The sequence below is a fragment of the Corvus hawaiiensis genome, chromosome 9 (assembly GCF_020740725.1).
Source record: "Corvus hawaiiensis isolate bCorHaw1 chromosome 9, bCorHaw1.pri.cur, whole genome shotgun sequence".
NCBI classification, from domain to species: domain Eukaryota; kingdom Metazoa; phylum Chordata; class Aves; order Passeriformes; family Corvidae; genus Corvus; species Corvus hawaiiensis.
This window is the reverse complement of record NC_063221.1, coordinates 18,817,410-18,845,089: the sequence shown is the minus strand read 5'-3', so window position 1 is coordinate 18,845,089 and position 27,680 is coordinate 18,817,410. Positions and strand designations below refer to the sequence as shown.

At 37.2% G+C, this 27,680-nt stretch overlaps 1 protein-coding gene across 7 annotated transcripts; it reads left to right on the top strand.

Annotated features, from left to right (window-relative positions):
• Positions 1 to 66: 66 nt before the first annotated feature.
• DNAI3 (dynein axonemal intermediate chain 3) lies at positions 67 to 27,672 on the top strand. Of its 7 annotated transcripts, XM_048312337.1 has the most exons (23): positions 70 to 178; positions 5,755 to 5,838; positions 6,082 to 6,120; positions 9,593 to 9,774; positions 10,320 to 10,424; positions 11,278 to 11,403; positions 12,802 to 13,001; positions 13,255 to 13,371; positions 14,042 to 14,226; positions 15,149 to 15,273; positions 15,377 to 15,466; positions 15,880 to 15,996; positions 17,425 to 17,553; positions 19,513 to 19,586; positions 20,980 to 21,118; positions 21,857 to 21,944; positions 22,620 to 22,750; positions 23,580 to 23,643; positions 24,000 to 24,130; positions 24,778 to 24,982; positions 25,379 to 25,470; positions 26,724 to 26,857; positions 27,443 to 27,535. In XM_048312337.1, exons 2-23 carry the CDS (start codon positions 5,769 to 5,771, stop codon positions 27,447 to 27,449), a joined length of 2,550 nt encoding a protein of 849 aa, XP_048168294.1. In that variant the 5' UTR covers positions 70 to 178; positions 5,755 to 5,768; the 3' UTR covers positions 27,450 to 27,535. The 7 variants fall into 7 exon arrangements, with proteins under 7 accessions (XP_048168296.1, XP_048168293.1, XP_048168291.1 ...); XM_048312336.1 differs by lacking the exon at positions 26,724 to 26,857 and having other exon boundaries at positions 69 to 178; positions 25,382 to 25,470; positions 27,443 to 27,672; XM_048312334.1 differs by lacking the exon at positions 27,443 to 27,535 and having other exon boundaries at positions 69 to 178; positions 26,724 to 27,433.
• The last annotated feature ends 8 nt before the right edge of the window (positions 27,673 to 27,680 follow it).

The window sequence follows — 27,680 nt, the reverse complement described above, 5'->3', positions numbered from 1 at the left end:
GGCATGCTGGGACGGGTAGTTCTGGTCTGGCGTATCCCTGCAGCCGCCGCCGCCGCGGGGGCGGGTTTGCAGAGCAGGGCGCTGATTGCCTGTCCGAGACGTCAATCACTGCTGGCCCCGTCGCCGTGACAACCGCGCGCCGCCGGGGACGCGCCGCGCCGGGGCCGCGGCCGCGCAGGTAGGGGCCGGAGGGCACGAAGGGCACGAAGGGGAGCCGGCAGCGCTGCGGAAGCGGGTGAAGCATGCCCGACTCGAGGGCACACGGGCAGCAGCCGGCCGGGCACAGCGGCTGGCGCGGAGCCCGCGACTGCCCTGTGCGACCGAGCCGCCTCCGCCGCCTCTTCCCGCGGCGCTGCCAGCGGGCCCGAGGCAGCGCCTCCCTCCGCGCCCCGGCGGGGCTGTGCCGGAGGCTGGAGCGGGCCGGGGACCTGACCCGGGCTGCAAACACTCCCCGGGCCCGCCGCAGCCCCCCCGTGCTGCTGCAAACCCCCCGCAAATCCACACTCCCCGTGCCTGGTCTCCATTCATGACCTTGTTCCAGCGACCCAGCTCGCACAAAACGATTATTTTTCTTACCTCTCCTTGAAGAAGTCTTATCTAATGTAAATTTTTACAATATAGCATTTCTGTTTCAAAAGTCATGACAAGGCAACATATGTTACTGTTTGGTTCCTGGCAGGACCAGGTTATGACAACTTCTATATCATACTTAGTAACTTTTAAAGTACCAACCACATTGTTACAATATTTAATAACCTAGACCGGCTGTACTGGCTCATTCCAGAAGTTGTGTCTGGGCAAGATTATAGTAAAGCCATACTTCCACTTTTTGCACCCTTTTTTTCTTGAATTTGTGGTTTCATTTCTAAAGCCAGATGTATTATCATTATTTTTAGTAGCCCTCAATTTTTCATCTGTCAGTTTGCCCTGTTACTTTTTGAAATTGTGTGCTTCTGACAGCTGTCCTGTCCACAGGCAGTATATTCCATAATTCAAGCGCTTTTTGTGCAATGAAACACTTCTGCAGTCCTGTTGTTTGTTCCTAGTTGTTTGTTCCACATCCATAAGCTCATGTGATGCCAGCTTGATCTTTTGTTAGGACCGTGAATCAGCATCTCCTCGTCACTTTCTCTATGTCTCTTGTGATTTCACTGACTTCTATCTTATCCTTTTCAGGCTAAAAAGAATCCTAGCTTATTCCCCGTACAAAACATGTTCTATGTCTTCAATCATCCTTGTTACACCTTTTTCAATTTTAATCTATTTCTCTTTGAGTGAAAGAAAGGACAAAATAATAGAACACTGTATTAGCCAACATTCTAATGAAGTTTTCCATTTTGTTCTCTTACGGCTTTCTTATTAATTCTTAACCTGATTTTACACATACTGTACTTAGCATCCCAGATTCTGTAACTACACCTACTGGTTTCTATCAAGTAACAGAATCAGCACCGGGTTCAAGTAAGCCTGATTTAATGAAAAGTTGTAAGTGTGAAACCAGCTACATTCCAATAGAACTATTTGTGTGCTAAAATGATTAGGCAGTTGCCAAAACTTCAGTTGTACTCCCTCCACCTTCTCCAGTGAAGTTGCATCCAAATATGCACAAGCATTATTAATAATTTTTAGTAATTTTTTATTATTTGCTCTTTGTGTAGAGCAAAATAGAATAAATTTAATTAAAGGGAACATTGTATGTGAATTTCTGGTGCGACAAAGTAACTCTCAAGATGGTATTTTTAACAAGTTCCTAAATGTTTACCAACAGAAATGTATTTTTTAGCTTGGTAGTGATACAACAGCACAAAAAAGCAAGTAGCACATGGTTTTGATCCTTTCCTTGTAGTGCTTTTGTAAAATGGACATGCATCCAGTTCTCCTGTCATTCCAAATTATAGTAAATTACAGGCCTAAAGTAGTAATGCACACAAGCTGGACCTTAAATCATTCAATTAGGCCACCAATGAATCATTCTGTGTCCTCAAATCAGACAGCATCTTTTGTAGAACTGATAGCTAATTAACTTTTGCCTTTTGCAGTACCTAGCAACTTCACGGATTTGTTTTTGGCTGTAAATGTTTCAGTACATTAAATGATTAGGAGAACACTCTGATCTTACTTTTTCTCTTAAGCCTAATGTTCAAAATATTAGAGCCATCTGTCAACAAACTAGGCTATAAAATGCCAAATAAAGTTGTCAAATATTTACCCAGGTTCTAGCAAGTACATAATGTAACACTGTGTTCCACTGAAAAACTGCAGAAAAATTAGACTGAACATAATTAATGAAATCTAAATATTACTTACTTTTAAAAAATCAAATATATGGCAATATTTGTGACAATAGATTTTCAAGAGCTATAATTTTATATACCTTTTGCACTCTTAAATATGTTAATTTAAATGTAGTTTCCAACCTCCTCTCAATCATAGAATCATGAATTTTCATAAACATAATGGAAAGGCATAATACATTTCTGTGTGTCTTGACAAGTCCTTTTAGAATAAGCAGTATAGAAATATCCCTAAGAGAATAGGAGCTAACCATAGATTTAAAAAATGAGCTGTTTGGGTCATATTTGCAGACAGTCCACTAATACAGACTGATTTTTTCATGGCTTTCTTGATAGGATTTGGTAGTTGGTATAAAAACTTAGTGAAAAAATGCAAACCCCTGAGCTAAGAGGTAGTTTCTGAAAATAGTAGCTTTTAACTTACATATTGGGACTTTTGTTCTTTTCTACTTTTTTGGAAGAGAAGAGGTGCAAAAGGCTGCTCTTCAGTACCTATTTTAAAGTTCTCAGTGTGTGTTTGTGTCCTGAAGGGAGCACCTGGAGCTTACCATATTCCTGTGTAAAAACCAACTTTGCATATAGGCTTTGTAACTGGCTGTGGGCCTGGTTATGCTTCCAAAGAAGTTTCTGGAAGCTCTGCCTTCACTTTCTCTGCAGGCCTTCCATGTATCCTGACCACTGACAATCATATGCCCACAGGATGACAAACGGGCAGGGGTGATATGGTGTTGGGGATAGTGTAAAAGAAGATAAGTAGTTTGTACTTTCCTATCTGCGTTCCAGCTGGGAGGTCCTGTGCATCCCAGAGGGAAGCACAAACAGCCCCACTGACTGCTCTATTCGTCTGCAACCCTTAAATGGGGGCACTTTTTGTACTAACAGATGCAAATACAGGCACCAGGCACTGACACCAGCTTCACCACCACTGCCCTTCTCTCTATAGTGCTGCATCTACCTCTGTACCTCTTCCTTGCAATGTAGGAGGAGGAACTGATTACTGGGAGACCATTTTCAAGAGTTTTAACTGTTTTTATTGGTAAAATATACTTGAAATCAGTTGAAAGGAAAGGGATGTTTTTATTTGTGAGTTATTTTACTAAACATAGGCATGTGACTTACCTCAGCCTTCTTGGTGTTCCAGCCATTCATGTGACTTAGAGTTTAGGATACTCAGAGGAACTCACTCAAAATTTCCAAACTAGCTTTGTTGCAGTGCATAATTATGAAATGGTGAAGTAAGACATTGTGACTGGAATATATTTGACAGGGTTCATATTGTCCTTCAACTAATTTCTACAACAGCTGGCCTTACCTCCTATCCTGGTGTGCTGTCTCTGTTACACAGAGGCATAAAGGTTAGCTTCAAATTAGAATACTCACAGAACCCATTTACAAAATGGATCACAATTTTTCTATGTAAAATGTAGAAGAAGATAGATAAGAAAGAGTTTTGCACTTTTTTTCTTTGTAAATAAGGAAAAATTAGTCTCTTTTAACCATATGAATTGATATGCACTCTCTGTGAGGTAGGCCTAAGTGTTTCAGAACTGTAAATTAAGCATACTGTATAGGCTCCTTTGAAAGATTATACCTACATATGAAAATGCATAAAAATATATATTATATATATATGAAAATATGTTGACTGCTACACAAAACTGTGTTAACAGCATTTCTACTCCTGTATTTGACAAAAGGACTGTGAGAATGAGGGCAGAAAAAACACCCAACTTTCTCCTTAGATTCCTTATACATAATTTGCAGGGTTTTTAAAAACATCATCCTACAGCAAAAGTTTCAGAATTCTGAAACATTAATTTTCTTTGCATTGGTACCATCATTGCATTGGTATCATCATTGCCTTTTGGAAGAAGCAGAAGATTAAATTGCTACCATTCTTCAGACATGTGAATGAAGGGGACTGCATTTGCTATAATCAAGAGAGATTAAACAGAGAAATAGAGTAACATGCCATGGATGCAGCCTGCCACCTGTGGTCTGCAAGATCTAATACGATACAGAAAAGAGTCTGAGGATTTATAGAGTATGTTTTTCTATTTTGATTGGAGTAAAAAAGAAAAATGCATAATTGTAGCAGGAGTGTCAGGCTCTGCTCACATTAAAGTCAACACTGAAATTTACCTTGAATTCATGGAAGGTCAACATGTATCCCAAACCTAGGATATTCCATCAGGCTATAATCCATGACTTGTATCTTGCCATCAGTGGCCATCTCCAAATTGAAATTCAGATCAGAAGCTAAGGTTATATTGCTTGCTTCTGGAGTATTTGAGAACTGTGTTACAAACAGTAAAACACTGTTTCTCAGTCTGGGTATGCCACTGAAATTGCAAATGCATAGGCCACAGCATGTTTTAGCACTCACTATTTTAGGCTGTTCATAAGGAAACTCTCAATATAGAACATTTATTTAATAAACTCACCTTTTCACCTTAAGCATCTTGACAGTGAATGTGCTGTTCACGTGCACAGGCAGATGGGCTGTAGCTCCTGTAAGAGATCATCAGAAAGAGTTATGTCATGCCAGTGTTCTTTCTGTCCTATCTGCATCCACTTTCCTCTTGTTAGTGTTAAAATTGTAATAGCATCCAAGTAGTGGTGCAGACATTTAAAAAATGGTTCCTCTCCCAGTCAGTTTACAGTCTTAAAAAGCGTGAACATGGAAGAGGGAGGACACAAAGTGCTCCATTGTCCTCATCCCATCTGAACACCTCTGGCTCTTCAATATTAACATCGAACAATTTTAATACTTCTAGGAGAATTTGGGCCATCCTGGTTTAGCTGTTCCACGGGCTGCTAAGCGAGCACCTCCCACATGATGGTGCTGTACGTCCTGAGCAGCAGGCAGGCTGAACTGCATTTCTTGCCATGGAACTGAGTCCTTCCTGCAGTACTGTTCTAATCCCAGATATTGGAAAGGAGGAGAGCAAATAAAACAGGAGTAGCCTTCTATACAGTATCATCTCCTGCTGTGTGGTTGCTACATTTAATTATGTATATATCTTCTTCCCAATTTTGTCCTCCACAGAGCTACCCTGAAAAATGAACTGGAAATAGAAATGCTTTGTTGCAGCTGAGTAATGATTTACACTTACGAACATTGGGACAAACATTTATAACTGGTGGATTTTCCCCCATGTTCTTCTCACTTTAGCTCAGGTCCTTAGCTTTCAGTAGGGGAAACCTCTATCCTAATTTAACCTGTCACTATTTTGGACAGTCAGTGTTCATTTTTAATTGCCCTGGACAGAAGAAATCTTTCCACCTATTACTTATGATATGAAAATATAGCTTATGATTTAAAATTATGAAACATACTTTTAGATGCAAATGAAAATATTACTATAATTATAAGCTACATAAAGTCGTGGACCTAATTTTCACTCATACATGGTGCATTGTCTATTTTAAATTATTGATGATATGTATCTTTCTCTAGAGAAATCTGAAAAAATGTCAGAAAGTGTCAAATCCAGCAAGACCACCTTGAAAGGTTCAAAAACATCGGGAAAGAAACAAAAAGGTAAAACAAAGCTAAGGAATCCTGAAAAGGAAAGGAACCCAGCTTGGTATGTAAGGTGCAGCAGCAATGAAAAAAGCAGCAATCTGGTCTCACATGAGATCTACCTTAATTATTTTGATCCCATGCATTAAAAAAAAAAGAGATAAATTAGAATATGCTATTTTATATAAAAAACTTAGGTAAAATTACTTGTTACAGTTTTGTAACCAACACTACTGATAACATCATGTCATTATATTTCAGGTAAAAAGGATCAAGTTGATCTTTCTATGGCCAGTATAGGTAAGTGCTATGATGACTGAGCTTTAAAGTAGTAGTTCTGAAATACTCAAAGCATTTTGAGGCTTCAGTGTTACTAATGCCAGAGAATAAAAAGGAAAGATTTTTTTTTTAATGAATGAGAAAAATTAGAAAATATGAAGAAATGCAGTTATCACAGTGATTACAGGGGCTCTCTGAGCAGCAGGCAGTGCAGCAGGAAACAGGTACGGGTTTGTAAAAGAGGGGTTTTTTCTTGGTTTGAGAGGAGTTGGGATAAGGGGAAATAAAGCATCACAACAGAATTATAGGGGGCAAAATGTTTGCATTTAGAAATAGTTTAGGAATCGAAAGAAAAACAAGAAATATTTTTATAATTTATTAATCTTTGAAGTTTGTCAAACCATTATTAAATTTCATGAGAAGATGATTTTAGAATATGACTTGTGAGTTTTAATCATAGATACCAATAGACATTGGTTAGCATCTTTTGTTTGTAGGGGAAAAAATTAACCATTTGAAAGTCACAATTTTGTTTCTGTGCAACAAAAGTTCAGTTTTAAGCATAGCCATAGTTAAGGGCTAAAAGTATGCAATTATCTGAATTTAAAGATATTATTTTTTCTTAGACACCAAATTATTTTCAATGGTTTTTTTTATTTTCCATATTTCTGGTTCTATTTTTCTTCTCATCTGATTTGTGCAATTATTCCTCAGATATAAAGTAAATTGATGTCAATGTAAAATTTATCTATGGTTTAAAGGAACAGTCCAAAGGGTTATCTTATTAATTGGCTTGTAACAGTACAGCTTTTATTGTTAAAAGCTAAAACGGTGTGGCAAATAAGGAATATACAAACTGGATAATTTTTAAAGAAACTGTAAATTACCTGTTTTCCTACATGATCCTATGAGCACTGGGTGAAAATTGTTCTCTGGTTAGTGTTACCAAAATGGCTAAGCTTCAGGTAATGAAAATGCACAAAAAGTGATCCCTCAGATGATTAAAGTGTTACTTTAAAAAATGTATTTTCAGTGCTCCAGGAAATACTTAAGTCAGTAAGAGAGAATTGTACCTCCACCTACTGGCAAATAAGGTTAGAGCTGTAACAGCTAAACTACTGCTACGAACCTGTTGTAAAAGCAGGAAAATAACACTGGTGTAAGCAGACACTGCCTGTGCAAGAGTTAAACTCCATGCACGCAATCCTTAGCATAAGGTCTGCAAGTGTTCTTTACTTCTTCCTGAGAGTTTCTTGTCCTTTGTGAAGTTCTCGTAGCACTAAGAGCTGCTGACTTTTACAAATGATACAGGTACAATTTGCTAACAGAAAAAAAATGTGAAGCCTATGATCAGATGTTACATGCTTTTTACTGGAAAAGAGCATTCAATAAAAATGTTTATAATGTAAGAATTCCAGTATCAGGTCCTTATAGATTCTGTTAAAAATAATGTTCAGCAATATAGAATTTTACCTCTTTAGACTGACAGGTGTAATTTTAATTCTGACCATTACTTTGTTTTTAACTTGGGCTTATAGCAATAGAGCATTGAAGAAAATACACTTAGGGTATGTGTCTTACTCTGTTTCCTCTCACAGTGATGTCTTTCGTATTTCTGCTTAACTTTAATGCATGCTTGCATCATTTCACTTGACAATGAAACCTCTGTCGCTTTAAAAGGATTTTTTTTAGCATTAGCATTCGTGCACAAGCCTGTACACATGATTCAGCATTTTAAAAACCATAGCATAAAAGCTTATTGAATAAACAACCATTTCTCCTGACTGGGATTTCTGAGGTCTGGTGTTAGCAACAGTGAGTTTGGACCAGATGACTTTGAGGTCTTTCCCAATCAACATCCCTATGATTTTGTATTTTTTGGAAGCATCTACACAGAAGTCCTGGAACACTCCAAGATATCAAAAAGGAAAATCATGCAATATTGATTACAGCTTGTGATGAAAGTGAACTAATGGCCTGTGCATGCTACAGACTGTGTGTGCTATGAAATAACTAGTGGCAACTAAGTAATCCATACTTGGAATAGTGTAGCATGTACCAGAAATACCAGGCATGCCATTAATTTTAGTGATGACTATGGCAGAGCAGATGCAGTGGAGTAGCAGCACTGAAAGATTTTAAAGGATAAATGTCAGATTCATCAAACATAAAGTATTATGCGATAGGATTATGCAGAGATTAAGGAGGATTTATCGTTTTGTCAGTCCTTGTTGGCTTGGATTAGAGATGACTTTTCAAATCTCGCTGACACAGCTGGTCACATTCATCATTTGAGGTATGTCAACTTCTCTTCAAGGTGTACACAAAGAGGAAAAACCCCACAGGTGCTGGGAATTAAGATAAAATACTAAGTAACTTAAACTAAGAGACTGGAACAAAGATGATAGAAAATATCAGCTATTATCACAACAGCCAGCACATTTCACTACAGAAAAATTGTACACAGTCTACATGTCCCTAAGTCCTTTAGTTTCCAGTTCACCACAAAGATGAACATCTGCTAACCTTCTCAGGCAAAAATATAGGGCCCTTCATGAGGAGTATTCAGAGTGAGACAGAGCATGAGTCTGCTAGCAGAGCAGTATGGCAAAGGAGGAGTCTCAGGCAGGATTCAACGAGCTGGGCCTGGAGCTGTTAATGTAAGCTGGAGGCAGAACATGTAACATGAGGAAGACCAGCATTGCATACATTGCCTTACTCACATACAGGTGGCACACACTTAACAAGAAGCCCTCCATGTTATCCTCAGACTGAGTGTTTGCAGAGCACAGCTGACAGGCCATCTAACTGCAGCCAGCCTCCCCAAAACCAATGCAGACATCAGTGCTAGAGCAAGGATAAGAAATATCTTGTTCTGAGTTAATGTGTATGAACCTAACAGAGATCCTGTGTGTAGAAAACAACAGCTATATATTCTCCAGTAAAGCTGAAAAGAAATATCTGACTTTAGTGACCTTGCTTTAGTCTCATTTGATTAGTGAGAAATAGTCTCTACTACACTCTGAACTCAATGGGAGCAATATGAAAGTCCAAAATCAGAAAAGCATCCTTACTTGGGAGAAGCCTCACCTAGATTAAACTTTGGCTTAATATGGTGCTGCCCTACAGGAAAGGGCCACGGTATATTTATTCAAAGGCTTTCTTAAGTCAGAACCATGCACTTCTGCCCTTGATGTATTATAAACCAGTCTATTAAAGATTTTTCACTGAAGTTCTTAATAACCTGTTGCTCAAGAAGAAAAAAACCCTCATACCGGGGAAATCATGTTGATTATGTGCAAAATGTTGGGTATTTTCAAAGGTTAATAAAGTAAATATAATTTGTATTTCATGCCTTCCAAAATACCAAAAACAAAGCTGAGAGATTCAAAGGCATTATGCTAGAAACTGTAAAGACATAGAGTTATCAAAGTATACGTGCACGTTTAAACAACACTCTGAAGTTATCATGCAATTTTGCTTTTTTTCATAGGCCACCCAGAAATCTTTCCTTTGCTTTTGACTGCAAAGACCCAAAAAATTTTTAATTGCCGGGCTGATGAAGATGTCACAGAGGAAAATTGTTTCAAATGTATTAAAAAAGAGGACATAATTCAAGACCTGAAAACAAGAGCTAACACTTCTGATTTCCACCCTCTCAGAAAAGTTATTCTAGTATGTATCTTATTTCATCCTCACTTTAAGACTTAATGCTCTCAGAGTGTCCATTCTTTTAAGGAACAGGTCTATTCTTGTTTGACGCTGTAAATGCACCAATGCTGTAATATCTGAGTGCTATCATGGACTGTTGTTGACTCAAACTTTCTCATGGCTTGCCATGCATTTTTTTTTACTAACTTCAGATTGAAAATATGCTAAAAGTAACATAAATACTATTAGTTTTGATTCTGTGAACTGGCAGAGCTTCACATATTTGACGTCCACTAATTCATGGCCTATTTATTGAGAATCATTCAAACAGTTTCTTTTCTGATTAATTCTCTGTACAAAAGATTCGTTTTGTCCCAGACTTATTTTTATTACAGAATAAACCCCATCTATTCCTTTAAATTAGCACATGAAATTCTCTGTTAAGAACACAAAATTAACCTAAGGTACTAAATTTACACTAGTGGTAGCTTTTCCAGTCACAACCTCATGTTTGTTTTGAATATTATTTGTTTTCAGTTTTCCACTAATTTTTTTTTTCATTAAAATAGGAATATCCAGGGGAAGAACTCTTGGTAGTTTTTGACCCAAAGTTCCAGTATGGACAGAACTTTTACATTGTTGCTTCTGAAGAAGCCAAGGAAAACCTTCTAGAGGTAAAATCCAAGTATACCACAGCATTGTTCTATCTATGAATATTTTGAGTCTCAAAGATGTCAGGAATGGTGTTGCTAAGCATCCGGTGTTTCTCTAATGGTTAAGCTGATCATAGAAAAATATGTGTATCACTGTAAAAATATGTTTTATATTGAGAAGGGCTAAATTAAATTTTTGTATTTTACTTCAGAGGGCCAGTATAACACCCATTGCTGCATTTTTTCATTTTTTAATAATGAGCATTAATTTTATCTGCCAATACCCATATTTCTCAGACATAAAAATAACAGCCAATGAATATATTGAATATTTTCAAAGAAGTATTATACTTATTTTTCATAATATCTATGAATATATTTTTCAAATCATTAGAATGTTCTTGAGTTCTAAATAGCTCTAAATAGATAGAACTTGTGCACTATGCTGTAGGAGAATGTTTATAGAAAGATTATATAATTTTTCATTATGAGTTTGCCATCCAGCATCAGGGAATCAGGAGAAGAAACAATTAAGAAAAGTAAAATGAAGTGCCAGCCCATAGGCCCTAATGGAAAAAAATCACTACAAATTCTTTTTATATAAAATGATTTGCTTTCAAGAGAGCAATCTCTCTTTAGTAGTTAAATATTAAATATGCAACATTTACTGGAAAATTCTAATGCACAAATGAATGGGACTTAACCCAGGCCTACCGAGGGGCGCAGTATACCCAGGCTCACTGCACTGAGACCAAAGTAAAGAATGTGTGAATGAAGACTGAAAACTGGGTTTCTAGTTCATACTTACATTTCAGTAACAAATTTTTGAGAAAGCACCATTTCTCACTTTTCTTTTTCACCATTTCTTTTGCAGCTTTCAGCTACTGCAAAAGAAACAGAAGAAGATAGAGAGGAAACTCTGGAAGTCCACAAAGCTTGGGTTTCCCTTGGCAGCGAAAAGGAAGTTGAAGAAGAATCTGTTAAAGAAAGGGATACAAAGGTCAGAACCAACAGATGTTAGTCAATCCAATAAATATAAACCCCCTACATGTAAGCTCCTTTAAAAAAAAAGTCAGGAAGTTGGAAGCTGCAATCCCAGTTTTTCTTGAGTTCTTTCAAGAAAACTAACCAAGAGAGAGAAATACAGAAATAGCTAAACTTTTGACAAACACTGAAAGTGCTGCAGAAACGTTTTTTTTAAAAACTCTGTTCTCTTTAAGTCTTGCATTAGACATAACTACTTTTTAAGGTGTAAGTTCAAAAGTTCTGATCATCATTGGCACCTCTGCCACTTTTTGCTCAATTTGGCCAGATTACAATGGGAGTCATTGCTCTGTTTCCATGAAGCTCATAGTATATAGATGTCATTTAAGTAGCATGCAACACCTTTTAAGTATTTACAGGCATTACAAGCTGACTTTATAGAAGGACATATTTGATTAATTACATCTACAGATTATATTGAGAGAATTATATGTCCAAAAACTAGATCCACTCACAGCTGTCACTTAACTGGTGATGTGTGGGGCATCTCCAAGCATCTAACTGTCTATGAGTAATTTTTACTCAATACCTAAATCCCTCTTCAGGGAAGACTGGCTAAATTTTGATAGTTCTCAGCACCTGGACATCTCCCTTACACTTAAAAAGATGTCTGATTGTTCCAAAGCTAATTCACAGTCATTAAATTTAACACATTCACAGTCCAAGTATTCTGTATTCTGCAGTGCTGGCAAGGTCCACTCAAAAGAATTTTTAGTGTACTTTCCTTTCCAGTTCTGTGGGAGGTGCTGGGAAAAAGTACCTGGATATGAATCCAAGACAAAGCAATACCTCTCTACTGCTGGAAATCAAGTGCCTGCTTCTCTTTGTGGGCAGAAATCAAGACAAGTCCCTTCTTCCTTCCTAGTTCTCAACATAAGGAAACTCCTCCAAATTTTTTTTGCATCTTCTTCAGAGTGCTTTTCTCTCCCTAGGCACTTCAAGGGAAGCTGAAATACCTCACCCAAAGCTGAGAATTCCACTGAGAGGGAAGAGCTGAAAAGTTACATCTTGGAAGCCTAATTCAGTATTACATAAGGCTTCCTGCAAATCAATCCTTTAACTAAGTGTGCAGCTTTGATATTGCATGAATTAGAAAATGTAATTCTCTTATTCTACTGGCAGTAATCCAAAAATGCTACAATTTCTTGTTTTACAAATGCAAACCTGTCTTCTATTACATATGCAGTTTATTTATAAGAGCACTTCTGAATTTCAAAGTGCAGAAATATGAGTAAGCTCCACACAGAAATCATTAATAGAACTAATTCTACAATTATATGAATGCTGCCATTTTACAGAATGAACTGTCCAAAAACTTTCTTTTCTGCTAGCCATACAAATATATCTTTTCCAGATTAAGTACAAAATTTCTCGAGTTCGCAGGAAGTTTGGTGCACCGATTACATTTACTGATAAGAATGCTTCAGATGATAAAGACAGTTATGCTGAATGCACATCCTATGAAGACAATACTTTTGCTATTAAAATGATTGAAAGGGATGTGGGGGTGCAAACAGTTCCAAAAGTAAGAGAAACTAGTACTCAGACAAAATGGTAAGTATGAGAAAATATTTATCAGCTTATTTATTAAGCTCTGCACTGTTCCTTATCTCAACTAAAGTTCTGGAGTTACTCAGTTACAAACTGATTAATAGAACAAAATTGGATGCTCTGTTTGCATCTTTTTTCTTAAACTCTTTTCTAAAAAATTTCTAGAAAACTGTATATTTAAAATTTACACATTACATGGGTTTCTGTCTTTGAAATGTTTTCTATACTTACATTCAAATTTATTCCAATTGGGTAGGACCTATCCAAGAAACGCATCCACGCAGTATTATACTAGAGAGCTGTCAAATGAAGCAAAAGCAGAGACCCTGTCTTCTGAGACACTGAAAGAATTTCTTACAGCAGTACATATAAGGTAAAATTACTGCAGCAATATGATTAAAGACTACCTGAAATAAAATACAAGCAAGTACTCTTCTCTGAATGGATCATTGGTCTGGTCAAATACCAATTTTATTTTTTGTTTCTATATTTTTTGTCTTTTTTATTATTATAATATTGACAATGTTAACTTAATACTTGTTTCTATGAAAATAACCATGAAGTCTATGCTATATAAATATGAATGTTGGTTTAAATAGATATCAGAACTGCTAAAGTTGATAGCGTTACATCTTTTCAAACAAACTGCAAAGCTGATCTTTCAAACACTGCCCACTCAAGCAGATGGTTGTGCAGGGAGCAAAGGGGCTGTCCTACCCAAGATTATGCCCTTAGCCATGTCCCATTAATGGGACAAGTCCTACTTAATGACATTTTTTGCACAAGAATTGGACAATTGCTCTGTACTTGGTCCACAAAGAACTAGAGTTAAATTCTTGGTACAGTATCTATTTCTGTTTAAACAGAAGAGGGTTTCCTTGCAGTGATACATCACTGAGGAATTAATACTTGGTATTTTAACTAATGTGGTCATAATTTTGTGAAAAACAAAAGCTACCTCTTTACAGAAATATTTGTAATTCTACTATTGAGTAAGTCACATCTGGATTATTGAAGTGTTAACTCTGCTTTTTACACCACAGAATGGAAATTGCATTGCAGCAAAATGAAATTATGGATGTTTTTTTTGATGACTGGAAGGCCCTAGCAGAAGACAAAGAAGAAGGCAAGCCAGATGTTTATCTTAAAGCATACCAATCATTTACAGATGTGCAGTATCTCAAGAACAGAACCATTAGCTGCGTTCGCTGGCATCCAATCATTTATGGTAATGCAGCTACAACACTGATTTGAGTCTTCAATGATGGGTATTATATGATAGCTATAAAATATGCATCTTTCATAAAATCATCAGCTTTCAAATTTAAAAAGAAATCAAAACTGATTTAGTATCCCTGTTTGAATTGCCAATTCGAGACAAAATGAAAAATGAGGCAGACAAAGTCTTTGTAGAATTCACACAAGCGAGGCAAAGTCCTTTACCCTAGTGTGTAAGTGGAAATCATAGGAAAGAGAAATTTCCCCCCATGAGGCTCATTTAAGCAGAGTTGCTGTGCCAGACTTTGGGTGGCTCTGCATACCATTGTGCTTGTCCCCATGCCTGGCTCTCATGGCACGCCTAATACTTGGGAGGAATGCTACAGCCACAATGGGACATGGCTCTGCCGAGTGCCAGGGAGCATCACAAGACATACTAAATGTCAGCTCCTGCTCCCTGCTGTGCAGTATTGCTCTGCACAGCCAGACCTAAAGGCACAATTAAGTTCTATATAAATGCCCCAGATCCCAGCATACTACTAGCCAACACTGCAGCCTGTGTAAGAAAATTAATTGGGTTACCAAAGATTTGTTTTCTTGATGGGTGGCCAGGAACATATGCCTGTCACATCATTTCAGGTGCAGTATTACGCCATTGAGGAGCACTAACAAAAAAAGAGGAGTTTTGTCCTGATGCATAGGTTCTATGACTCACTTTTAAATAACTTAATTTACAAAAATAGTCTCCTCAAAGCTGATCTGAAAAAAAAGAAAAAAAATAAATACATGATTGGTTTGTTTGGGGCTCCTTTCCTGCTTTGGTTTTTTCCACTGTTTTCAGAAGGCATAAACATAAGTCATTTAGAAGAATTATCAATGTGTTGAAACTTGAATTGTCTCTTGTGAGAAAATCTATTTTCTCTTTCCATCAGGGATTATAGCACTGTCAGCAAGAGAGCAGCCTTCATATGAAGAGCAAGTTAACCTTTCTAATAAATCATTGCTCCATCAGTCAGTTATACTTCTCTTGAGTTTTTTTGACCCTATCTGCCTCCAGGTATTTCATCAAGACTTTTAAATATGCCAAGTATTTAAATAACAAGAGAACAAACAAATGGTGCGACTGTATTTCTCAACTATCTTGTTTTTCTTCTCGCTAGTTAGTGTTGAAGGCTCCTGAAGATATTTGCTGCTTTCAGTTCAGTCCAAGTGATCCAAATATCATTGCTGGTGGCTGTGTCGACGGACAGGTTTTTTGCTCTTTAAAAATAAAATTGCATATTTCTGTATTTTCTTCCAGTATAAACATAAGGGTGAAGAGAGGTACTGGACATCCATAGTAACACATAGAGACAGAAGAGTCCTGAAGCTCTTTTACCCCAGACTGAAGCTATGTCTGGTTATTCCATAGCTGAGCCATTACTGTACGATGCTTCTTTGTAGTGTTGATAAATAGGTCAAGTTGTAAAGACTTTTTTTAGAGACAAGTGTAACCTTTCTGTTGATTGCATCAGACTAAAGAGAAGATACTTTAAAGACTTCATAAATTCTAGTGCAGAGGGCGAATTTCTTGTTTTTCCCCAAACCTCCATGATTTGAAAAATAAGGTGTATTAATACACCTATAAAAATATAATTTGTAATATACTCATTTCTCACTGTAGGTTGTACTGTGGGATATTTCTAAACATGAAGAAAAGCTGCAAAGTGCAAAATCTGTTGCTGATGAAATCACTGACTTGTCAGAGGGTGAGCCAACAGCGGCAGCAGTGGTGACTGAGGTAATTTGGGGGGTGATGGTTGGATGTGGTGTACAGGGGTTCCCCAGCAGTGAGCACTGCAGCACAGAACACCAACTAAATCCTGGGCTGCATCCAAAGCAGCATGGCCAGCAGGGCAAGGGGGGGGCTTCTGCCCCTCTACTCTGGTGAGATCCCACCTGGAGCACTGCATCCAGCTCTGGTGCCCCCAACACAAGAAGAACATGGAACTATTGGGGCAAGTCCAGAGAAAGGCCACAAAATTGATAAGAGGACTGGAGCACCTCCCCTACGAAGATGAGCTGAGAAAGTTGGGGCTGTTCAGCCTGGAGAAGAGAAGATTGCATGAAGGCCCCATAGCAACCTCCCAGTATCTGAAGGGAATCTAGAGGGGAGGTGGAGAGGGACTCTTGGTTTGGAACTGTGGTGAAGGACAAGGAGTAATGGGTAAAAATTAAAAGAGGGGAAATTTAGGTTAGATATTACGAAGAAATTGTTTACTTTGTGAGGGTGGTGAGACACTGGCACAGGTTGCCCAGTGAGAAATAATGAATACAAATTGGGGTTGTGGATGCCCCGACCCCAACAGTGTTCAAAGCCAGGTTGGATAAGGCCTTGAGCAACCTGGTCTGGTGGGAGGTGTCCCTGTCCGTGGCTGGGGGGTTGGGACTAGCTGATCTTTAAGGTCCATTCCAACCACTTAACATTCTATGATTCTATGAAATCAAGATAACAGCTGTTAATATGGTAAATGCTTCTGTTGTAAGTATATTGCAGTGTATCTATATGTCTGTGGAGGAAAAATGGGTGAAGGTATCCTAACTCAAAAGAGAGGAGCAGATAATCTTTGCAATGAGACACTAAAAAAGATAACAAACCTAATGAGTTCATGAAATAAAACCATTATCACAATTATCATGATATAATTTCTACCTGATTAGTACAGCTTAATAGGTTTACTGCCTTTTGTGAAACTTAGGCTTCACTGAGTCTGTTCTTTAATGGACACCAACATGCCCTCCACTCTTACCTTATAAAGCCTGTCAACTACAGATAGTGTTTGCTACTGAATGCAATGCTGAAAGTATTCTAGATGCTTATGAACAGAGAAAAGGTAGATGGAAGATGAGAAGATGATTTCAGTGGAAAAAGACAGTAAAGAGGATAAATAGGAGGAAGACCTAAGAGCAGAGGAGACAGTAATGATGTGTGTGTCTGTGGAGGCACGTTGGAATTCTTTTCAGAGCTTCATATCCAAAGACCTGTTTTGATGCTTTGCTTTTTATTTTTTTTTCCCAAATGGAAGGTATTAGACCCCTAGAAAGTTCTATAAACTGATCTGAAATATATGAAGAAACATTAACAGAATGCAAAGTAACCTTTTTTTCTTTGATAGATCTACTATTTTATTTTGGAAATACACTAAGATTTCTCTTAAAACATTTCTAGCCATCACCTATCCAAGGCCAGCAGAGCAGCACAGAGCCACCTCTAGTGAGACACTGTGCAGCCTCTTCCATACCATATAGTAATAAAAAGCCAGCAGCAGATATACAATGGCTACCATGTAACTCTGAGGTGAGTTTTAAGATTCACTTCTCTTCTTTTTATTGCTTTTCTAATCTACCATCTCAGAAATTCTAATGCAAATGCAAGAGAAAATACCAAAGAGTTAATTATTTGTACTCATTATTTCTCATTGCATTTAGTAAATATTAATAATCTGGTGCCTCTTGTCATGCTCATTGTGCTTTATAACTGTACTGTGCTCTCAGTCTGATATGAATCTGCTCATACTGGAAAAAATTTCCTTAACTTTACAGAAAATTATAATTCAAAATTATAGTAAGCCTTCCATATATAAAATGTATTGAATTTCTACTATGAGCAATCTAGCCTGTCACTAAGAATTCCAGGAAATAACTTCAATTACGTAAATATCTGGATACCCAACAATGGTATTATTATAGCCACCTTAATTTTTCTAGATGCTGCCTGTGTACTCAAAACTTACTTTTTCTGTGGTGGTTTTAAAGCTCCAAAGTACTTAGGGTCTATGTACTTAAAGGGTCCAACAGGAAGACTGGGTGCTGATTTACTATCAAAGTATTGCAAATGGTTGCTAAACTAATGTAAATGTCGTCAAATGCAAAATAATGACAGTGGAAAAGCAGGCCAAGAAAAAACCTGAAATCTTTAAAAGGTTTATGGAAATTATATATCCATGAATTTTTGAAAAAAAACCCCCAAACTTCAGAGATACTACAGTCCTTAGTGACATTTCCAGAAAAGTGAGGAAAAGGGCACACATTTATCATAAAAAGACAGCTGATACCACTGTTCATTATTATTTTATACAGTAATAGTCATGGATACTAATTGGTACCAGATGTAAAGCATGAAGAGAGGGATTGGACAGCAGAACATTGTTGTGGTTTTTGTTGTTTGGGTGGGGTTTTTTTAGCCAAGGTTTAGGCTCAAAAAGCTGTTTTTGTGTTCATCTGGGATAACAGACACAGGAGACCCAGGCTTCATGAAGAACACTGACAAAGGAGTCACTCTGCCAGTATTTAGCAACATGTACTGGGACTTACTTTTTGTTATATAAACATGGAATATGTGTCAGCCTTTATACAACACAGCAGTTTTTATGGCACAGTTCCTAAAATCAGCAGTTTTATAATTACATATTAATGAAAAACTATTCAAAGTCACATCCAGAACCTAATTCAGCTTTGCCTGGCTGCAAGACTACCATTGTGATTACAGGTTGACAAACTCATGCATGAAAATTAGAGTAGGCCTAATTTGGCCTAAAAAAAAAAATAGCTGGAATTTTGCTGCAAACTTTATAAGTACAGTTTTTGCCAAAATATGTTTGTTTTTTATATACTAGAAGTTAGATTTGATTAGCTTATACTCACTTGTTATCCTTGACACCTTTCCTTTATTTTCCTGAGTAATTAAAATTAATTTGCTATAAACCAATAACTACTTGGTAAATGATAAGTAATATAAAACCTGCAGAACCCCACACAGACAAACTAAAATATTAATAATTAACATTTGAAGGTACCATTACGATCCCACAGTGAGGCTTAGCCAAGAGATAATTTAAGATAGATGACCCATGGTGTAAACTTGGCAAAGAGCCATCACTCCCACTACAGTGAACTGTTGGAGATAAATCTCTCAATTACCAGCTCTTTGGTTAAGCTGCATAAAAGAAGTTACAAACATGGCACATTAAAGAGGGCCTGACTTGCAGTGGTACAGGTAAGTATTTATCCTTCTAAGTTAATTTGGAATTTTAGGTGTGTAGGAGGCAAAGCTGGTATCAGTTCACTTGAAGTACATTTGTAAAACAGCTTGACTTTATAACTGCAAATTAATATGTCCTGATTTTCAAACCTTACCCAAGCAGAAACAGTGACTTTATTTCTAGTAGCTTGTTTTGTGTTGAAGTACTTATGTATCAGAGTGTGATTTTTGTCTTTCATCTTCTTCCCCTGTAATAATTATTACTATTATTTTCAGGGTGACCAAAAGGGTGGTACTTCTGAAAACAGAGATGAAAATTACCTGCAGCTTGTAACCTGCTCCCCTGATTGGTATATACAATACATACTCTACAAGACATCTTTCAGTTCCCTTTGGAATACTTTATGAAGCATAATCCATGATTTAACTAGCACATTTCTGGATTCCTATCAGCATATCCTGAGTGGCTGAAATTATGTATGCAGAAGACAAGTACTTTGCATTCTTGTCTAGTCAAACCCTCTACAGTAATGACATTAAGAGTTTATTAACTGAAAATCCTTGCATATATATGCTTATATTCTGTGTATAACACCTTCAGAAGAGTGTTGATCACACATGCATTAGCCTGGAAAGCCACATCCCCACACTTATATTTGATTGTATGACATGCACAAAAAGCTCCTAAAAGATGCTAAGGCCTATTTCTACAGAAATACTGTAAACTCTAGGTAAATTTGGAGACTTAGCTGGCAAAATTATTCTTTATGAATCTCCTCTTTCGTGGACTGAATAGTTGTGATAGTTATTGTTCTGTGTGACTGGCAAGGGAGCAGAATGCAAGAAGTGGAAATAAAGGTTTAGCTTCCATGATGTCAGAAGGCTTAAGGCTTCAAGGCTGCATGGCTGGGCTGAATCACATATTTGTTAGTTACATCAAAGGGAGGGTCAGAGAGAGCAAAATTTTATAATGATGCAAAGTTATTTTCCCTAATCAAATAACAGAGAAGACTTTGAAGAATTAAATGAGAAGAAAGATCGCAAATACACTTCTTAATAAGTTTGCAGTGTAATGCAAGTAATTCACATAGAAGAAATTATTTTAACTACTCACCCACCAGTGTTCTAAATTGAAAGTATTTACCTGAAGTTAAGAACAGGGAAGTCACTGTAGTGTCATACTTGAAGAGCACAAGTCCCTGAGCAACTCCTGTTAGAAAAGGGAAAGAGATATCAGCAATGAGGAAAGTTTCATTGGCTGTATCAAACCTGTGAGTGAATGTCCAGAGTAGAGCAAAAGGAACAATCAGAGGGCTGAAAACTCCAATGAGATAACAGATACAAGTGAGTGGAGCTATTTGCCTTGAATGTCAGCAAATTAATTGGTACACACAAAAATTGGGACTGATCTTCAATTTGAATTACTAAATTACCTGTTACAGCCTTCAGGAATTTCACCCAGGCACTGCCAATTAGTTCACCCAATAACTGTCCATAAGCAAACTGTATGAATACTATCAAGCTGCTTTGGTATAATTAACTGATGAAATGGTAAATAAAGAAATATATTTCATCACTTACAAAAGAAGAAATTAATTATTTAGCCTTTGTCTGATTTTCAGAATCTCTACTGTTATATAAGGCTTGAAGATAAAAGGTTAAAAAATCCCAAGCTTTAAAATTTAAGGAAAATTGCATGTAACTTCAAACCAAAACACTCTACACTATACAATTATTTTGCAGCTCAATATTGTTTTGGGATATTCCGTCCATCGAACATCGTCAAAAATTTTTAACTGAGAAAATAAAGGAGGAGAAAAGATCTTATATACCCCCAGATACTGATGAGGATTTAGATCTCTCCTGGAAACCTCTCATAAAGGTAGTGTACACAAACACAGAACACAGGGATCAAACCAAACTGTAGATATGGCCAGAACTCCATAGGAACATATTCTTTTGCTTCCCAACTCCATTTTTTCCAGCAAATTGTGACTTCCTTGTGATTTTCTTTCTGATTATGTAGTTAAATACTTCAACATTCCTTTGAAACTTCAATAAAATGCATTTTGTAAAGCTAATTAATGAGAAACAGCATGCCTGCTTCTAAAACACTGCAGTAGGTGCAAAAGTAGTTACATAAACAGTGTTAAGTTCCTGTCAACCTTTTCAACTGCTCTGCTGTCTATCTCAGTGGGTCCCAAATGGTGGAACACGGTCATAGTCAGCAGAACCATAATTACTAGCAAACAAACATTCAGTTTCATGAAAATGGTCATAGGAGCTTGTGAAAAAAAGTGAGGTAAGAAAAAGAAGTTATCATTTTAGACATGCTGATCTGTGCTGCTCAGAATAGCTGCAGCTGGCACAGTTTTCATACATGCATGACCACTGGAGCTGGGTTGTTTGGGCTTTTTGCTAGAAACAAAGCAAAATTCTTACAGGAAAAAGGTAACACAAAGAGCATTTTCTCCCTGCTTGTATGTGAGACAGCAAATACTGCTTGTGGAGTATTAGAAACACACTGCAAAGATCTGTTCCATTACAGCAGAAAGCCATTCAGACTTGTACCTCAAAGATCTGACACAACGGTTTAGCAAATGCACTTCTTTCTGAACAGATAAATCTGCGTGAAAGGGATTCCAACACAGACTATGGTCCCACCAGAATTAGTTTAAGGGAACTGCAGTATCGTTACAAAACCTCAGGTAATATTTTTATTACACCTTACTGAGGAAAATGTTTATAATAAGCTTGTATTTCAGTATATACATAATAAAAGCAGAGCAACAAAATGCTGTATAGCTAAACACACCTGGGGAAAATATTTCTTAAGTATACTGATATTCAGTGTGTGACCTACATTTGTTAACTATGAAGAAATGTGCATGTACTGAATCCAAACTGAGCAGTTCCATATACACAGTAACTCTATCCGGTTTCACTTAAGAGCCCATGCAAATCCCCCACCCAATCTCTCTATCCCTGAAACAGTTATGTCCTTTTCAGCCATTACAGAAAACTATTTTTAGAAACATAATCCATTCCCTGGAGCAGAGATGTTAGCTCCTGGTTGCAGCAGCTACGGGCCATGTGTAAGGGCAGTTCCCACAGAGACACTGGTGCTGTGTAAAACTGGTGAAGAACAGGATGGTGCTCTCCTAAGTATTGTCTGGATGTGGGAAGCACTGACCAGAGCTGCAGCAATGGGGAGATGCCACCAGGAAACCATAACCCACAGAAATGCTGCTTTACTTGGCAGTCTTTCTTCATATCTTCTCTTGAAATTCCCCTCATCCACAAACTACCTTTACAAGACAAAGGGTTTGTTAGGTCTGATAAATTCCATTGTATAATAAAAAGATGTAACTGTTGTTTCCCAGGGAAGGCAAAATCTCTGAGTGCACTAAGAGCACCCATCAAAGAGAGCCCATATACAGAGATGAGTGCTTCTTCAAGCAAAAATCTGGAAGTGCTAGAAAATATATCCACCAACTTTTTTTTTGGAAATGAAGTAAGTGAAAATAATATATTACCAATTAAAATGTTAATCTAAGATATCTAAAAGACTGAACAGCTAAATAACAGGGTTTTCACAAATGTATGGACTTCCATGTTTTCTTCAGGTGTAAGTTAAAAGATCTTTCTGAACATGCCATATTTTACTTCCATACTAATACTTTTAGCTACATGCTTAAAAAATTGATAAACCTCCAATATTCAATAGATGATGAACCCTTACTTTGAGGGCAGATTTAGAAAACATTTTCAAAATATGTTGAGCTTAACCACCTATTCAGAACCAGAGTGTTTCCTTATTCCAGAACACATAAAATCAGTAACTTCTTTTAGTCTCTTCCCACATGCCAAGTGAAAACATTTATACTACAGTTTGGCCCCCAACTTAATTTCATTTTAGGAAATCCAACTATTCATAGCCCCCTACCCACCCTATGCACCTAAAATTCATGAATCTTTCCCAGTTCTGAGTTCATACAGAAATGAAAATTTGGCTTCTAGCTATCTTTTTGCTTCCTGTCACCTTTTCCCTAAATACTGGAGCAAAGCATGAACTATAAAAACCAAGCACCTAGTTCTGCAGGAAGGACTGCCTACATACATCATGGCAAGTAAAGCTGTTTTGGCAATACAGAACTGAAAAATGGTGATGCGAAACTTTAATGTGTTTTCAGTCATTGGCTGCAAATTCAGATTTAAATTTACTCAGACCAGATTTAATGATGGTTATAATTAAGAAAAGTCACAGCTTAAAATCAAGTCAGTTTGAAATAAGCCACCAAGCTCTAACATTAGCATTTGCTTGATTTTTTTTGGCACTACAGGATGGAGAAGTTGTTTATTCTGACTGGAAAATGAAAATTGATACTCATTCAAAAAAACCAGTTAGTAAGTTCAAGGTTCTCTATATCTGTTTAAATCTTAATATATCACTACCTTTAAAATATTTGTGTCTATACTCTGTCTTTTTAAGGTTCTTGCTCATAGCTCTAATCTATCTCACTGATGACACCCAGATTTAACAGTACCCTCAAAAGTGCATGCACTTTAGCTGGCATGACAAAATAGCACAAAGATGCTGGCACAAATCATGGATGTAAATAGATTTGTGGCAATTCCAATTCCTGTACCTTGTGAGCAAAAATAAAGAGGCTGGTATCTTCCAGGCCTGTGTTGAGTCCTGCACTCTTGTTTCTTGATCAATAAGGCACTAGAAACAAGCAACTGCCTTTTTCCTTCATTAGGTCAGATGCACTTGCAGAAATACACCCTCCACACTGAAACTATCAACATTCTCCAGAACTCTCCATTTTTTAAAGACATCTTTCTAAGCATTGGAGGCCAGAAGTTTGCCATTTGGAAAGAAGGGGTTACAGTAAGTTGCTTTAACACAGCTGTAACATATGGGATAGGTATACAAGACAGGTCTGTAACAGGCTCAGAGACTGTATTTTCAGAAACGTGTAAGCCACAAAGCTTCATAGCTTAGAAACAAAACAGATATAAAAGAAGCTTTCCAGCTTCTTCACATCAGAACACTATTTTAGATATAGCTTAGTAAACTCGAGTTTTACAAAAAAAGTGAAGTGACTTTCCTAAATTCCAACCTTGTGAAAAATGTAGCTTCCCAGCTGTTCATTTCTGCTGCTAGGGGAATGCATGCTGAACAAATCTGAAGAACTTGTATTTCAGGACAAAGTTTTTTCATCATGTGAAGACAAAGAAACATGGGGGGTTTTTGAGTTTGTCTCATGTAGGAATCCAGGTTATCTGCACCTGACAAAATCTCCAGACTATAGGTTTTAACAGCATACAGACAGGAAGTGAGATACCAGTTTTTTTACTTCCCCACAATCCTTTTTATCTGCAGCGGGTGGTAGGAATTTTGCCATTGATATAATTTTTGTAATGGGACCATTTAAATTGTGAGCATTTTCCAAAGACAGGAGATTTGAAGTAGTGAATTGGTAGTACTGTTTGATTGTTGGGTCTCTCTTTTATTTGTTTTCAAAAAAAATTAAGAATGGACCAATCCTTCAGTCAAGTTGCTCTGCAGGAAGATACACTGCAGGACAATGGTCCTTAACAAGACCAGGAGTTTTCTTCATTGGCAGAGACAATGGAAATATAGATATTTGGGACTTACTGAAGAAAACTCATGAGCCATCTCATTTCCAGAACATCTCCAAATCAATCATCACGTTCATCAGCCCCTCCAGTGCCTCAGGTATGTTGGTGGTGATTGAACTTCATTGTGCTACCCTGTTTGCAAAATGCCCCATGACTCCAAGGCACACAAATCTAACTACAAATGATCTTATATAAGTACATACTTCCACAAATTTAACACTGTACATACAAAAATGGATACATCAGTTCTAAGTATACCACCATGGCATAAAAGCAACTGAAAATATTTCATTTTAAAAAGTCTGTTAAAAGAAAAACTTTAAAGGAATTAATAAAATAAGAGAGCAAAATGGTTGCCTTTTTTGCTGCAGTGAACAATAAACTAAAAAGACCAGAACAAAAAGGAACCCTCTGTAGCTTGTCTTTGGGTGGAGGTTCACATTGCCGTTGGAATTTGGATTGTTTATATGGTTTTTTGTCAAATATCTTTCAGCAGAGCAGCATTTTCTAGCTGTTTCTGATGATCTTGGAGTACTGCATATTTTGGAAATCTGTCAAACACTATGTCACCCTTCGAGTAATGAGGTTGGTAAGAATTTTTATTAAATCTCTTTGACACTTTATCCTGAAAACTCCCAACACACAAACAAGTCTGCCTAGAGAAAAATGCCTTCAAATAATGGCAATTAATTTGAGATGAGTATAGCCATATTCTCCAAAGATCACCTGTAGCCAAGCTGGCTTTGCACAGAGCTTAGATAGGAGTCAACTGAAGGAAATCTCAGTGACAGTTGGCAGAATTCCACTGTTCCAACCTGGCTACATGAAAACACAATTAAGAGGTCAGTATTTTTTGCCACATCCATAAAATGACATCTTTCATGCATTAAAACAAGGCTTTAGAGTGCATAGTAATGTATATATACTGAATTCCTTTTTCTTTACACCTTCTTGTCCACATTTGTGTTAATTTTTTTCCTTTAAATTTGGTAATTCAATTTACATGTCTTCGTATCTGGTTCTAGTTTAGTGAAAGCACATTTTGAAAACTGTTACTAACATTCCCACTCATTCATGCTCATGAAATAAGGACTACCTGTACCAAAAGGCCATGGGAACAATGCAAGCAGTTTTAATTTCTCTTTTTTTCTACATAGTTTTCAGTTGTTCTTTTCCCCCCGCTCCCAGCCAAAGATTGAGCCAATGTTTCAGTCTAGCAGTCGTGCCTGCTATCTCATCTGTTACTCTTACATCACAAAATCATCTTCCCATTCTATTACAGTTTTAAGTTTATGCAGGCACTTAAATAGTTCATAAACATCCCATAAAGGTCTGCCATGCACAGAGCTGCAGTAGGCAGCAATAAAACATCAGGTCAGCAGCTTCATTTCAGTAAACATAACTTCTCCAAAGCAAAGCAGGAGGTAACTGAGTGATATGAGGAAACACACTGCTTCTGCACAGATTACCTGTGTTTGGAACTAAACTGTTTAGGGTGCAAAATTACCAGCCAAGGAACAGTTACTAATATTTAGGTTATGCCCATTGTAACTGAAGTATTCACTGAAAAACACTAGGCTGTTGAAGAGACTAATAAAAACTAAAACACAGAATCCCAGATAAAACGAATGCCTAGTGTAACACCAAAGTATGGTAGTTTATGGTTTCTTTGTGCTTGAAGTTGGTCACATCTTTACATTGTTTTGTTGCAAACTACTGGGAGAAATAGAGATATTTATATTTTCAATTTAGATAAAATATTAATACCATTCAGACCATCAGCAAGAGATCTGTGTCTCTGGGCATGTAATGACCCTTGTTTGTCACTGTGTTTACAGCATGCCAGTGTACTTGATTACTTCGAAAGAGAAGTCAAATATCTGAAGTACTGTGAACAGGAGTTTAAAGAGTATCAAAAGTTTAAAGCCAAAACAGAATTGAAATGGAGCTGGAGACAGAGAGAGAGAAAACAGTATGTTATACTTGGAGTTAAGAAAACTTTCTGTGTTCCTTTGTATCTTTAAAATGCACCTATATTGCTAGACAGGATTTTCCACAGTATTTTCAAAAAACCAAGATGGATATAATCAGAATAGCTTAGCAGCTCTTTATTTCATATTTACAGTTCTTAAGAATGGAAAAGATGGTCCTAGTTCATGTGGGTGCATTTCTTGGTCAAGTGAATCCCCTGCAAGAGCATTAGAGCCTATGGACATTTAATAACTATGAATTTGCTTTTCATTTTACACCAGTTGCTTGTTCAAAAAGTTACATTTTGGCAACTTCTCTATAAATATTGCTCCTTAAAGGAAGGATGGCTTCCAGCCTTCCATTCTTTACTCACATAAGAATTTTGCCTATCCATTCTTTGGTAAATGGCTTAATAATACTAAATAACTAAACTGTCATTTCTTTGGTTGATTGATGTAGCCCTAGGTGATGCCTATTTTCATTAATTTGTGACAGCTCTGACACAATCCATTGGAAAGCAATGGGGTCACATACAGGTTTCAAAGCTTAACAGTACACTATTTCCTGGTATGTTTTTTTCCTTCAGCATATGACTACAGAAAACAAAAGAAGAGATGGAGGAGCAAGAAAATGCACATTATACTGTGTTTCTGGAGCTGGAGAAGCAGATAGTAATGGATTTAGAGACAAGAAATACTTTCCTCATTGGATGCTTGGAGCCCATTATCACCTTTAGAACCAGCAAGCTTCTTACTGAAAGACCTCTCTTTCAGCAGAACATGTTTAGCTTTGGAAATAAAGAATCTTGCAGCGAGAGATTATTG